The 15667-nt window shown below is 36.2% G+C and overlaps 1 protein-coding gene and 1 non-coding gene across 2 annotated transcripts; one reads left to right on the top strand and one right to left on the bottom strand.

The window, feature by feature from the left end:
- Window positions 1-643: 643 nt before the first annotated feature.
- On the bottom strand, window positions 644-14323 carry LOC112087320. The gene is made up of 5 exons (XM_024157340.1): window positions 14260-14323; window positions 14119-14181; window positions 13790-13914; window positions 2338-2682; window positions 644-2278 (listed from the first exon to the last, which is right to left on the bottom strand). The coding sequence occupies exons 1-5, from the start codon at window positions 14321-14323 to the stop codon at window positions 644-646; spliced, it is 2232 nt and encodes a 743-aa protein (XP_024013108.1).
- LOC112087438 lies at window positions 2334-2444 on the top strand. The gene has a single exon (XR_002900118.1). It is a non-coding gene; the product is annotated as a small nucleolar RNA R71 (small nucleolar RNA).
- Window positions 14324-15667: the final 1344 nt, after the last annotated feature.

Below are 15667 nucleotides of genomic sequence, written 5' to 3'. Positions count from 1 at the left end.
GGGTGATAAGATGTAGCTACCTTATGTTTTACTCCATTTTTCTTCAAGAGATTCTCAAACACTTTGTTAATGAAGTGGGAACCACCATCACTGATGACGAGTCGCGGAACACCAAATCTTGGAAATATGATCGACTTGAACATCTTCATTACTACTTTTGCGTCATTTTTGGGGCTGGCTATGGCTTCTACCCACTTAGACACGTAGTCAACAGCAATAAGGATGTACTTGTTTCCAAAAGATGAAGGAAAAGGACCCATAAAGTCGATCTTCCAAACATCAAAAACTGCGACTTCTTGAATGAAGTTTTATGGCATCTCATGTCGCTTGCTGATGTTCCCTTGTCTTTGGCAAGCATCACACTTGGATATGAATATTTGGGCGTCCTTGAACATGGTATGCCACCAATAACCAGCTTGTAAAACCTTCGCTACAGTCTTATCAGTAGCAAAGTGTCCAACATAGTTAGATCCATGACAATGAAAAAGGATTTCTGGAACTTCTTCTTTAGAGATGCACCTGCGAAACAAGTTATCTGCACACTGCTTATAAATATATGGTTCATCCCAAAAGTATCTTCTTATATTCCGCAAGAACTTCTTTTTGTTGTAGCCGAAGAATCGTGGCGGTTCGACCTCTGCTGCTAGGTAATTCGCGATATGCATAAACCAGGAAGCTCGGAAGGTTTTGCTTTTGGAGGCGGGGCTGGACGTGTCTCTGGGGTGATTACTTTAGCATTACCATCTTTCTCCACGTCTCCAATAGGGTCTTGAGAGGTCGATGTCACGCTTGCACCAGGTGAGGTAGCTTTGCCCTTAGATTTCTTTGATTTGCGCTTAGACATCCTTGCTTTATGCTTTGATTTTCTCGACTCGACAACTCCCTTAGGCTCGACTAAATGGGCTTGTATAGAAACGTGTTGGCACCTTCCCTTGTTATCTCCAGGGTCTAGAATCAACTTCTCTTCCTTGTAGATGGTTATACAGTAAGAGCTTCCACCACTACAGACTGCAGGATAGAAGATTCTCTTTTTGACTTTAGAAAAACAAACTCTTCGGTTGGGATAATCAACAACTGCCCTCACTGATGCAAGGAATGAACTTTCAAATATTAACGCCCTGGGAGAGTCATTTTCCATCTCAAGAATGTGAAAATCAACAGGAACAAGACACCCTCCTACTTGCTCCATCAAATCCATTACGAAACCATACGGAATCGTGCTTGAATTGTCTCCAAACTTAACAGAACCGTGAGAAGGTTTGATGTCACGCATCCCCAGCTCGGTTGCAATTGCTTTAGACATCACATTCACATTTGCTCCTGTGTCACATAGAGAGTCCAGAAATTCCATACCTTCAATTATGCAGGGGAAGACAAACTTCACCGAATCATTTATCTTATGAAGCTTCCTTTGGTGTGGAACTTTTCCTATTACATCATACTCTTCAGGACATGCTGGAGATTCAACTTCAGTGTCCTGATTGCCAGGAATAGGCGTGACTTCTCTCTCACCATCAGTGTCTATGACATTGCAACGCCACATCGGATTGTCTATGGTTTTTCCCGGAAGATGACCATCTTGTCTCTTCACACTTTCTCCAATTTTTCCGATTTGTTTCTCGAGCATCTTGACATGAGTTGAGAGGTTAGTGAACTTCTGAAATGACTCCTCATTGTTCTTGTTGAGGTAATCATTCATGATGTCTAACTTAAGCTCGAGGTTGCGGGTGTCTTGGGCGATTTTTTCATGTACCTCAGCGATTCGTCTGTCGATAATTTCGGTGCTTTTTGAACTATCTATGGTTTGTGATAGCTGCACGTCCATGCTATCAACATGAGTGGAAAGAGCTTCAAATTTACCATTAAGGTCAGTGTATAGGCAGTCCACTCTTATATCCACATCGTCTTCTAATCTTTGCAGCTTTATAAGAAGTGGTTGCACCATAAGCTCGAGCTTGTTGTCTTGAGAGGTTGGAGATGATTTTGGAGCAGATTGGAGATTCATATGGGTTTGATCTTGTGTTCCAAGTTGATGATTGATCTCAGCTGCATTAACTGCTTCACAGACATTAACAGAACGCTGCTGATTTTGGAGAAACAATTTCACCATGGCTTTAAGTTCTTCAATCTCCTTATGATCATGGGAAGTAGAACGTGATGTTCTTCCTTGATCAGGACAATTGTTTCTGCTGCTTGCAGCAAGATTATTAATCAAGATGTAAGCTTCTTCCACAGTAAGTGTCATGAAGTTTCCATCGCTTGCTATATTTAGAGGTGCCTAAGATGTCCATTCAAGACCTTCGTAGAAAGTGTTCAAGATGTATGTCTCTGTAAAACCGTGGTGAGGACATTCTCTAATGTAGCCTTTATAACGATCCCAAGCTTCATGAAAAATTTCGCCTCCTTTTTGTTGGAACCTATAAATCTTGTCTCTAAAGAAGTTTGATCTAGAGGTGGTGTAGAAATGGTTAAGGAAGGCAGCCTTGCATTCGTCCCATGATTCGAGTGACCAGAAGACAAAGACTTGAACCAAGCACGCGCCTTATCACAAAGAGAAAATGGAAATAACTTGCACTTTATGTAATCTGCAGGAACTCCGATCGATTTCTTGGTGCTGCAGATTTCTTCAAAATCTTCAAGATGGTCCATAGGGTTCTCCGATGCATCGCCATGGAACTGGTTCTGCTTGACCAATTTTATGAGTTTCGGACTAATCTCATAGTCTACGTTGATGGGTTATAGACTAATGGGATAACGGTTCTCATAGAAAGCATACGGAGTGTTATAATCTTTTAGAGTTAAGCGAGGAGTGTTTTGGAACCTAACGTGCTCATCAACGTTTTTCTGGACGTGGTGGTTATCTTTAAGCCTATCTAAACCTTGCAAGTATCTATTGTTATCGTCCATCTCTAATTTTTGTGTTGTGTGTGTGTGTGTTTTTATTTTTTTACTATTTTTTATTATTTTTTATTATTTTTTTTTAATTATTAGTTAATTAATTAATTTTTATATATTTATATATTTCTTTTTTCATTTTTTTAGTTGTTTTTTTTAGTTTATATATGTATATCATTTTTTTCTTTTTTAAATTGTTAATATATATATATATATTTATATAAAGTAATAAATATATTTTTTTAGTTATATATATATATATAAATAGATTTCTTTTTTTTTCTTTTTCGTTTTTTATATTAATTTATATATATATATATATTTATATAAAATAATAAATTTTTTTTTTCAAAAATGAACAAGAGAAAGTACGTTAGACTCGATTCTGACCTGAAACTCGTAGGCAACGTTAAAGGTCCCCGGCAACGGCGCCAAAAACTTGATGTGCTCAGGTTTTAACCCTAGTTTTCTGCAAGCGCACAGATGTACGTTGTAGTACTTAGGAGTCGATCCACTGAAGACCAAGTAACTGCAATACGAGTTTACTTGAGATGAGAACTGAGCTAAGATGAAAATATGGGTGTTTGTTTGGGGGTTGTGAACAGTGACGAAAATAGCAAATACTCCCTCTATTCAGAATTATTTGATGTTTAAGGTTTTTGCACACAGTTTAAGGATTCATTTAATTTTTATTTTTTCTATACTAAAAATATTATTTATAACTTATTTAAATATCATTCAGCCAATAAGAAGACAATCTGTAGAATATTATAGGTCAAAAACTATAAAAATTCATTAAATTTTGCATTGAAAAATAAAAACATCAAATAATTCTGAACAAAAAAAACCTTCTAAAACATCAAATAATTCTGAACAGAGGGAGTAATAAACTTATAAACAAGTAAACAATAAGATAAAAACAATACGAGAAGGTGTTGGGCGTTAGAAAATTCGCCGGAAATCATAGACTAGCTAACAAGAGAATCAAACATAGAGTTTTCTATAGATGTGTTCCTGAAATCAAACTCAGACTAACCTACTCACGTAGTATTAATCACAAATAAATTCACTCAGATTTACTAAACTCCCATTCAGTTCTCTGAGTTTCTAGACAAATTAGTTTGATAATTTCACAAAACGCTTTAGATCGACTCACGCCGTCTAAGAAAATTTGTTCATCTAAATAGGATTAATCGATTCAACAACAGTTTCGGTGAGTAAATCAACCTAATCGCAGTAGCTAGATTATCGATCAAAGCCACATAAACGAAATGCAGATTTAGCCGAAGAACTCTAAAGATAAACCCTAATCTAACAAACCAGAAATCAATCCATGAATCCCTTTGAAAAATCCCTTAAAACCCAACAAGAGAATTACTCAATCATAGTGTATAAAAACATCACAGAAGTATTATAGTTTGCTGGAAATTAAATAAGAGAAAGGTAAAGAACGAGGTACGAGGATGAAGATGGAGATCGATGATGGCTCCTTCGGCAACTCCTTCTTCTCCCGAAGACGCCAACTCTGAGGTGTGCGGCTCTTCTCTGCTCTCTCTCCATGACTTTGTCATTAGAATGACCTAAAACGAGTATATATAGCCTTCTAATTCGTTGGAAGCGTCTAGGGTTTGAAGAATGAGTATTGGGCTGGACTTGGGCTTGAATTAGGTCACTTTCGGACGTCAACATTGTCTGGCCGCGGTCGCGGTGGTCCTGACCGCGGGGAATCATGGTCTGGCCGCGGTCGCAGCCTATGCTCTCCTTCGAGACTGCATTTTCTGTCTTTAGTGCATCGGGAATATCTGAAGATCTAACCGTTAGATTTTCTTCAAACCAATTGCATTAGAAAGCTGGTTGTCTCCTCTATGTTGTCTCAAATTGTGGAGATGATCAGACTGTGAGAAGCCTCCATCGAGTGCAATACTTCTGACGGTCTGTATTCAACCAAAATCGCTCATTTGTTCCAAATTGCACATCTTTAGTCCAAATTTCCTGAAAAGTCTTTTAAAACTCTAAAACATAGAAATCACTTAAAAACAATTGAAAACAGAGTTAAAGCACCTGCATAAAATATTAAAACGATCCATAAAAATGGTCAAAATTTGGTGTTATCAACACGGTTAAAAAATTTTTTATTTAATTTGATGTTTTTGTTGTTTTTTTTAATGATAGTAGATATCCGCATAAGAGGCTGTGTACGGGAAATAGAGTACTTCTTAAGGACTAGACGATGCTATGATCCATTTTGTTGTTACGGTTCTATATTGATCAGAATTCGGATATGTATATGTTTTCTACCCAGAGACAAGGTAAGACACCCAAAACCGGGGAAACCCTATTGAATAAATAGACTTGCACTCCACGCCAAATTAATATTTTAAACAATACCTGAAAGGGAAAAGAAGGGTGAGCATTTTGAAGATACTCAGTGAGGACGATCCTACCTGTCCACTTGATCTATACGAAGAATTAAACATAACCACATATATGTCTACTTAACCTAAGATTAGACAAACAACAATCATAAATATTTCACAAGTACACCGAAACCTAACACACAAGTTCCCACTCATGAGAATGTCACACTGTTTAAATCTGGTGACTCGTCAACCACAAATCTCACAGGCCCAACAGCCCTTGTACTGGCCATACTTCCTCTGTGTATGGTCCAGCCATGGTCCCACTTCGCGAAACGTCCTTCGTGAAGACCAGCAAGAAATCTGTCCATAGGCCGGGATCAATCATGCGCTCTAACGCGCCTAGACTAACACCAATCAACAATACATACAACAGTTCTCAAAGAATCATTCATGTTTGTTTTAATTATCAATCAATCTCTAATTCTAGTTTCAGCATACACATATACAACTATGTCTAAGACAACCTATAGATCCACAAGTCCCGCCTCACCTTTGCCACTTGATGAAGAACGAATATAGTTCACCTTCAGACAGATTTGATATCCAATATAAAAACGATCATAAATTTCTTGTCACATCTTGGAATGGATATCATAAGATTGATCTGTAAAGCTGGATTAAAGATCTTCACGCTGGTATGTAGATCGCCTTCTGAATCTTCCTAGATCGCCGGCAAAACGCTTCACAAGTCGGCTGCTCGCGGATCGGACCTTTGCAAATATGGTTCGGGAAAACACTCATAACTTTTAGAAGACAACTCCAAATAATGATCTATTTGCGGCTATAGCTAGATATGAGGGTAGAATACCAAGTTTTGTGCCGATCTGATCTGATTTGATCACCCGATTATCTCTCACGCCAGAACACGTCGGATCAGCCTTCTAGGTTGCTGCAATGGCTTCTCCTTCGAGCTGTTTTGATGGTGGCTGCTCATGCGTGACTCTGGAAGGGCCTTGCCGCTCTGATCTCTCTGTCTCCTCTCTGCCACGAGCTCCATTTATTTATAGAGTGGAAGAGAGAATTAGGTATGATCGTAGAAAGTCAGAATTGCCCTTAATCAGATTCTTGGGATGTCACACAAGTAGTGTTTTATACTCGGAGATTCCTTCTATATTTGTATGGGATCGAAAAATTAAGTCTTGGAGGCCAAGACTAAAAGAAACTCCTGGTGCATGTGTTGTAAAAAATCCCCGATAGAGCATGGAGAAGATTACTATCTTAGGGTTCTATTGGACGTAATAAGGGATTCATGTAACTTTGATGATATTAGGGGTGTTGCTGAAGTCCTTTATCCTTCTTTTAGAAGTGCATGTCGTGCATTAGGTTAAGCTGATTAATAATTAGGAGACAGATTTTATATATACATTTGGTTGTTGTTTGCATATCTATATTTGCAATGATGCACAAGAAACTTTAATATTATATATTTAATTTTGTTATGTATGTTACCAAATTCCGATCAATAAGTACGGGTCGCAAAGAACAAAAACTAAAAATACTACTAGAATTAAAGACTTATTAGAATACCATCGTTTAATTGTGTAATTGTAGCCCACATTCTCTCAACTTCAGGTAGGTTAGGATTTAGTAAAATCTAGGTACAATAGAATGCGGTTATCGCTGCCCAGCCATGCGCAAATCTGAAAAACTTGAAAATCTTATAACACAAAAATTGATTTTGTGTTCCTTTTGGGATGAATCGGTCATCAAATCCAACATGTAGTCGTTCCGTAATAACACTTGCAATCGAACGTCCTTGTTAGACATATAATAATCACACAATAGAGTATGAAATAATAATTGAAGTGATTGCACCTGAGAAACACATTTAATAAATGTACGATTCATTACAAAACTCCATATAAACATCACCCCATTTTTTTTTTACTATCAGAGGATATGTGGCGAAATGTTTCAATCACGGCGATGTGTCAAATTAAATGTATTATAAAGATTAGTTAGTCATTGAGAAAACATCTAAATATAAAAAAATGTATATTTTCATGTTACTATTAATTATTTGGGACAAAGCTATACCGATCAATAAGAATGGGTCGCGAAGGTGGTTATGTATGTTACCAAATTCCAAAACTCAGGTAGTTGTTGATATCAAAAAAGGGATCTTTAAAAAAGAAGTTTAAAAATTCCATATAATTTTATAATTGTGAAATGTCGGCCTGAAATCTCCAATGACAGGGACAACACCAAAACGATACAAAATAACCGAATCTCTTTGCTTCACTTCTGAGGTAAAACTGTCGATAAACTATTTTCTTAATGACCTATGTATTTTATCACACTAGAAAAACAAAAATATTTTTTTCAGACAAGTGATATGCACCAAACAGATAAAGCCACAAGAATAATATATACAGAATTACATTTTTATCAACTAACACTAAATCTAAAGTGATATCAGGTTCACCGATGTGCTAAAAACGGAGTATTTTCACATGAGTTCGACATAGATTTGATGGTGTTAGTTCGGAGACATCCATTAAGGTCATATCTTTCATTGCTAAAAGATAAGCAGCGATCGATATAACTTAGTGCCAATAAAACCTAAGTATTCGTTGTATATAACTCCTGAATGGTAAATATTACATCCTGCTTATATATATATATATATATATATATATCAAACCTCGCATGGAATCCTAACACAAAACAGAAAAATGTTATAATTATAAAAATATGTTATTTGAAACCTCAAATTTTAAATATGTATAAAAATAGTAATATTTCTATATGCCAGTAAAAATTATTCGGAAATATACAAGTTTAGGTTGCTCTGATCATTTGCTAGATATCATAATGTCCGACGAAAAAGTAATATATATGCTGATACCTTTTACATATTTTATAGTCATGTCACATATTATTCTTTTTTAGATTTATGTTTTATGTTCAGTCTTTTAGTTTCAGTTTGGGTTTTTTACTTGCCTAATGTATTCATTTTTGTTAATTCATAGGGTGTTAAGGTTCAAGCGACGCTAGAGCTTGAATTTGCACGTAACTTTGGTCCATTGTTTGGTGAGGGTAACTGTTGGTGTTGTGGAATTTTAGAGTGCTGCCTGATATGTTCATAAATTGCATCATTTTGCCTGCTTTTTTTAGTCCAAATCATGTCTTGTTTCATGCATTTTAGGTCCTTAGGCATTTTTTTAGGACTTAGGATTTGCATTAGGTCCCAAGGAGTCTTTGCATGGTTTGGAGTCATAAACAGGTGCTTTTGAGGCTGTTTGGAGCAGAAGAGATGTGAGCAGGAGTTGAAATGGTGAAGAAAAGGGTCAGAAATTATGAATACGGCTTTAAGGAATCTATTGGCAAAATTGTGTACCCGAAGGAGCAGTTTCTCGGCTAAAAATCATACCGGCAAGTTTTTCTCAGCCAAAATCGCTATCGAGTGAAGATCTATCGGCTAAAACTTTATGCCGAGGAGGATGAGTTTTTATCGGCTAAAAAGCTTACCGCGGGAAAGATTTCTCGGATATTTCTCTTACCGCGGTACTTAAGCTCTTGGCTAAAACCCGTTTACACCAATACGCGCCAAAGATTGCCAGTCTAGGGAAGCTTCCGGTCCGATTCAGTTGTCGGGTCTTCATTAAAACTGGAGAGTATCGAGTCAGGGTTCCAGAACAGTTGCAATTACTGAATTCGGATCAGTGAGCAGAGAGTTAAGGCCATCAGAAGATACACCTGTCTCGCTTCCGTTTTAAGCCGATCCGATGAGCTTCAGAGTACGTGGGACGATACCTTTCCAGACTGATTCAGTCTCCAGGGCCTTCATCAAGATTCAAGATATATGAGTGATTTTGCCAGAACACCTGAGATCACCCGATTTGGAGCTATTTGAGGAGAGATAACGTTTCCAGAGTGAACACAGGTCCAGAAGCCTCTTTCTGATCGTTCTGATGCATTTCAAAGATTGACCGTCCGGGAAACCTTCCACTCCCCGGATTCTAATGAGTCCTTGACCAACGTTAGAGATGATTGAGTAGTATTTCACTAGGAACTGGTTTCAAGTCATTTGGAGTTATGAGCTGAGAGTTATTTGGATCAAGAGACAAGTGGGTTGATACATGTTTTTGAGAGATGCGCCTGGTGCTAAGTGTTTCGGCAGGCATTGGTACTATTCCCTTGACATTTTTTTACACCGGCGCCTATTTCCGAAGCTTTTTGGTCTAAAACTCGAGCTGACTACTCGGTCATGCAACACCGAGGTGTGCTTGTTTGAAGACACTAGTCTAAAAACGACTAAGTATTGAGCTGAGTATTTATGCGGTTTGGTTTGAATTCTGTCTAAGTGAGAAACTGGACCTCGGCTTCAACACCTCGACATTGTACCTCAGACTCTTCCTACATGACCCCTCGACCAAAGCCCCTCGGTGTTCCCACACCGAGGTGACTTCTTGCCAAAACAAAATGCTCAAAACCTCGAGCTAACTCCACGACTTGTCTACACCGAGGTGCAATGTTACCGAATGAAATGTGCCAAACCTTGACCTGATTCCTCGACATAGCAACACCGAGGGTACCTATTCATGAGCCCAGATCAAGAACAAGATGCTCTAACGGTCACACGCGAATATGGATCAAAGACTAGGGTTCATGCATGTTTTTTGTGAGTTCTTCATTTCATCTCAAGTTTGCATGAGGCCCTCGACATCAACACCTCGGCTTTGGTTACTAGAAATAATTTTTATTGTTATTGATTCTAGTAACCCAATACATGATTTATTCTAGATGTTGATTAATAACGTAATATAAAAACATAAATTTAGATATAATGGGCCTATTACTCAACCATAAGTTTAGCAATACCAGGCCTCTTATGCAAACATAAATCTAAACATAAATGAATTTAGATATACATCAAAATGTTGTTGATTCCATGAACTAAATTTAAACATAAACGAATATAGACATCTATAAAAATGTTGTTGATTCCATGAACAACCATTGTGTTGAAATATGATTGAACCCATCTTGTAGAATATCCAACTATAACTATCGTGATTTTTAATGCTTCTATGAATTCTTGGAAAAGACAATTGTAGGTAGATGTCCATTGATAATTTATGATGACAGTCAGTAACTCTTCCCAGTGATGATATACATCAATGAGATTCCGTATTCCATAATAATCATTGCTTTAAAACAAATTATGACATAAGTATTTCCACTGTTTGATTTAAAGTAATCCGTTTATAATAAACCCAACCGTAAATTTGAATATAAATCATTAACCTTTAGAATTTCTCATACTCAATCTGATTTTAGATTTTTTTTTCTCTGACGAATTCTAAATATATATAATGATAACACCTGATTTTGACCACTTTTATGGATCACTTTCAATATCTTATGCAGGTGTTTTCACTCAATTTTAAAGGTTTTATGGGTGTTTTCCATGTTTTAGAGTTTTAAAAGGCTTTTCAAGAAACTTTGAGCTCTGTGTGCATTTTGGAGCAAATGTACATTTTTTGATAAATTCAGGCCGTCAGAAGTTTCTCAACCAAAGAAGATCTTCTCACCATCTGATCATTCCTAAATTTGGAGCAATTATAGAAGAGACAACCAGCTTTCCAACCCACTTGAAATCAAAGCAATCGAACGGTTATATCTCCAGATACCATCAATGCATTGAAAGCCGATCAACACAAGTCCAGTTAAGGACAGGAGCTTTCACCCTCGGTCAAGCTTGCTCCCACTGTGGCTCAAGTTGTTTCATCCCCGGCGGACCTATGTCCAAACCTCAGGAGCCCAAATAAGGCCCAAGAAACTTCCTGCACCAATTTTACAAGTCCTAGATGCCCAGACTTGAAGAAACACTATAAATACTCAATTTTTAGGTCTTTTGTAAGAGGGCCTCTTTCTTCTTTTTGAGAGAGAACTCATTTGTAGTTTTAGGTTTTATTTTTATGCATCTGTAAAAGTTTTTCATCGCCACACTGTCTTCAATAAGAGAAGTTTTTCTGCAACTTTTGTTTCTTTACTTTTCTTCTTTCTAGTTCTTAAACCGATGTTGATGTCTAATTCAGCCATGTCTGAGTAGTCACCGAGTTGGGTGAAGGGGAAATCCTAAGGGATTTCATGTTTGAATGACATCTAGGTTTTTAGGAAAAAGGATTTCGATTTTTACATGATTCTCCCATTCATCCAAATCTCAAACCGGTAACTCTGGATTGATCACCCAGAGTCCGATCCTAGGTTAAATCCAAGCCTCGAGAGTGTTGTATCTGGGTTACCTGAACTGGATCTTATGGACATCACCGTCGTAAGAGACGAAACCTACCTACGGAGGATACGTAAGCTGAGATGGATTCCGATCTGAAATGCATGATCTTGTTATGGCATGAGAACGAGAGTTAATGGCCATGAATGAGTGATTAGATGATTAGGGTGACAAGAGTTGGCTAATCTTACAAGTGTCTATCCTAGTTTCAGAGTCACAGAAAATCCTTGCCGAAACTCCTTGTGTTTTAGAACATGAACCCTAAAAATGAACCTAATCCCAGCATCGTTTCTAATATTATTTATTTCAAGCTTTTTAATTCTTTGCTTAATTAGATTAAGTGACAAACCAAAGCTTTTTTTTATCTGATTAGGTCAACGATTGTTTTTTAGCTTCAGTTAGAAGTCCTAAACACACAAATCCTTTTGGATTCGATCCCTAAGTACTACTGCATTTGATGTGCACTTGCAGCTTGTCTATGGTAAAACTTATATTGCCCACTGCACCCACATCAAGTTTTTGGCGCTGTTGCCGGGGATTTGTCGCTGTTGACTTGATTTCTTAATCTAATTTCAATTCTAGACCTCAAGATTTTCGAGTTCTGCTGGAGATTTTCTAACTTCTCTTTTTATCTTTGTTTTATTTTCTCTCAGGTGCATGAAAACTAGGAGAAATCCTGCAAACATTGTACCACCCTTAGACGAGATTGACAAACACGAAAGGGCACTTAGGAAACTCAGACAAATGACGCTCAAGATGGCCAATCCGAATGCCCATCGGGAAGATCTTTTAAACCGTGATCAAGATGATCACATTGGAGATGATGACCGTGATTTTATTCACGATGATGACCGAGATGCTGCCCATGAAGGAGATGGCCAGCCACAACTCAATGGAGAGGGAAACCAGATCCCTAAAAATGCTGCTCAAGCCGCTGATAACCGAAGGAGAGAAGACCAGGTCAACCCCAAAGAACAAAGGAATAATGAAAACATTGTTCCACCAAATGGTAGAGAAACCAACTGACCCATACAGCTTGCCAATCCTGGAGAAGACAGCCCTGCAATAGATTCATTGCCGATTTTGATGCACCTCACCAACACTTCCAAAATAGGTCAGCTATTCAAATTCATAACCCAGCAATAAGAGATCATGAGATAAAACCTCAGATTGTCTCTCTAGTGAAGCAAAATCAATTCCATGGAATCTATACTGAGCATCCAATGGACCACATTGATCTCTTTGAAGAAATATGTGGAATGGTGAGAATCACTCCAGAAAATGTGGACTATGTGAAGTGTAAGCTTTTTCCTTTCTCTCTAAGTGATAAAGCTTTTAGATGGTTAAAATCTATACCATCTGGTTCTATTACTTCATAGGAAGAATGCATGTCAGCTATTTACCTTTTCTCGCTATTTATCAGTCGGTCCTGTTTCCTAAAACATTTTGAAAATAGAGTCTTATGACATTTAGAACCACATAACATTAAATTAAAATATATATATATATATATGTTTTTAAAATTGATCCTATTGATTAAATTAAATATAAATCAGAGGAACAATAATCATACCCATAAGCAGGTATTCGGTTAGATTTTTCATTTGCGGTATCATATATATATATATATAGCTGTAAAAAGGCTGGTTCTTTTCCAGGAGCTGGTAACATATCCCCTATAGAATGGTAGTTTTCCCCACTCATCTGGAAGATGTAAGGACCTTTACCGTCGTTGATTTTTTTATTTCTTTTTCCTCCAAGAGAAGTGAAGGAAAACATCATATTATACGCCCGGATAAACTCACGAAAGTGATCACGCAAATCACTATTGTACATCAATGCTAATAACGATTTCGGTGGGGTTTTAAGAAGTGGAAGAACGACTTTACCCTGACCACAACACATGGAGAATATAGGCTTTCCACATCGATATCGTTTACCCAACCCTTCTCCATACCACATATAAGCCTTACACTGACCACATATATATATAGGATCACCATCATCGTAGTAACCAGGTAAGGAAAAATTTATTGATTAGTATTAACTATATGATATTTATAAAATATATATTAAATGAAATATATGAGTCTAATGAAAACCATAACCTCCATCTTTCAGACCAGGGCTAACTGTTTCCAATAATTCTGTTCTACTAACAATGATTTCGGTTGTTTCCTCATCACAAGAATCGAATGATTTAGCACGTTTTTTGGGGTTTCCCTTTTTTTATTACCAGAAGTCGTGTTTTCCACATCTCTCTTTCCAACATAGAGTCTTCATCATTATCCCTCTCGGAATCAGAATCAGTAGCAATAAAACAAGCAAACTCTTCCTTGTTGATCGAACTAGCCAATAAATCTATTTTTTTCCACGCAAAAAATAATAAATATAAAACAGGTATATAATATTAAGTTATATTGTAATTATTCAAAAAGAAGACCAAACCAATATTTTCTTTTATTTTTCTCCTTTCACGCATGATACGCATTCTTCTCTGTTGTGCATTATGAATACCCTGGGGTGTTAGATCAGGAACGTTTTCAAAATTGGGATGAAACAAACCTCCAAGCTGATCAATATCGGTTTCACCGGTAAGAGCATATCGTGCATTCTTAGCATTACCACCTACAGATTCCAGTTAAATTTAAGCACAGTTTATAACATAATGATTTTTTTCAAAACGTAATTTAGTTGCAGTCTAACATTTGTTTGGAGGACTCGACGACGCATAAAGCTTTTTCTGAGGACGTACAAGCTTACGTTTCATAGCTTCTGATGGATAATACGGAAACAAAAACTGTGTGATCTAGTGATCAATATACATAATCATCAACAAACTATATATATATATAGTATTATATTACGCTATAATAAAAAAATATACATTTTAGCTTCTCTTAATAAAATATGATTTTCGAATTAGAACGATTTTCGAATTAGAAAAACTTCATGATAATGTTAAATTACTTATTCTTTGCGATAATATTCACATATTCTCATGCACCATAATACTACAATATTAGAAAATTTACATTTTTCGTGATAATATTAAAATACTATTGAAATACTTCTACATTACAATAATGCGAACCTACAAATAAATATTTACCATTCCAATATGAAGACCTAATCCTAAAAATATACTTCGACATAACAGTAATTATATTCTTCTAATAAAAATAATTACTTAAAATACGAATAGTTATTGTAAAATTTATTGTTGTATTACTTAAAACTCGAATATTTTCCAAAAAAAACTATTATTACTTAATATATTATATCGATAAATTATATCACAAAATCTATTTTTAATTCATGGATAATAATATTATACTTTGTAACGTAATCATTTTGATGATTATACTTCGTTACGCAATTGTTTTTGGGATAGCTAGGAATATTGAAATTCATACATGGCAATAGAAAAAAAAATTATAATTTTCATACATTGCGATAGAAAAAAAAAGTCAAATTTTCTTCATCACACATTCGATGTCTATCACAAACCATTAAAATTTAAAATCAAAATCGATATAAAGTAATTCCAAAAACATTATCACGGAACTCGTAACATCAGGATCTAATGACTGGATATCAACTCTCAAATTGATAAACTTCAAAGTATCGTGAATTTAGAATAACTTATGTGCAATCATACGACATAGTAGCCAAGAAACACCATATATTTTCAAACAAACAAAAACCAAATCATAGTTATCACCTATACTATACAATCAACTCATATCAAAAACTAACAAAATACCTCGTCGAACAACTATCTTTGCAAAACGAATGATGCAAATAACGACATCTTGTTTACATCCACCCAACTCACGAAGAAAATTTTCAGCGTAATCACATTTCAGAAAGCATGATAAACGCTGCTTCCTAAAGTTTCACATCAAACAAAAATCAATCTGAGATAAACAAAAAATTATATTTTTTGAAATTTTTTTAACAAAAAGGGATACTTGTATACATATTACCTTTCGTTATCGAGATCGGATCTTATTATCGACTGTCTAGAGCATCCTAAGGATCCAATTCTATCATGAGTGTTTCCAACGTTGAAAAGTTTACAGATTAAATCTGTTTTTTTTTTTAAAACAAA

Source organism: Eutrema salsugineum, unplaced genomic scaffold, assembly GCF_000478725.1.
Source record: "Eutrema salsugineum unplaced genomic scaffold, Eutsalg1_0 scaffold_18, whole genome shotgun sequence".
Taxonomy (NCBI): Eukaryota; Viridiplantae; Streptophyta; class Magnoliopsida; order Brassicales; family Brassicaceae; genus Eutrema; species Eutrema salsugineum.
The sequence above is the reverse complement of the archived record's forward strand: the minus strand, read 5'-3'. Positions and strand labels throughout refer to the sequence as shown.

Coding starts and splice junctions, on each gene's coding strand:
- LOC112087320 (XM_024157340.1), bottom strand. CDS start 14,323: ATGAAACGTAAGCTTGTACGTCCTCAGAAAAAGCTTTATGCGTCGTCG. Junction 14,182..14,259: donor GTCGAGTCCTCCAAACAAAT/GTTAGACTGCAA, acceptor TGGAATCTGTAG/GTGGTAATGCTAAGAATGCA. Junction 2,279..2,337: donor TAGAGAATGTCCTCACCACG/GTTTTACAGAGA, acceptor TGGACATCTTAG/GCACCTCTAAATATAGCAAG.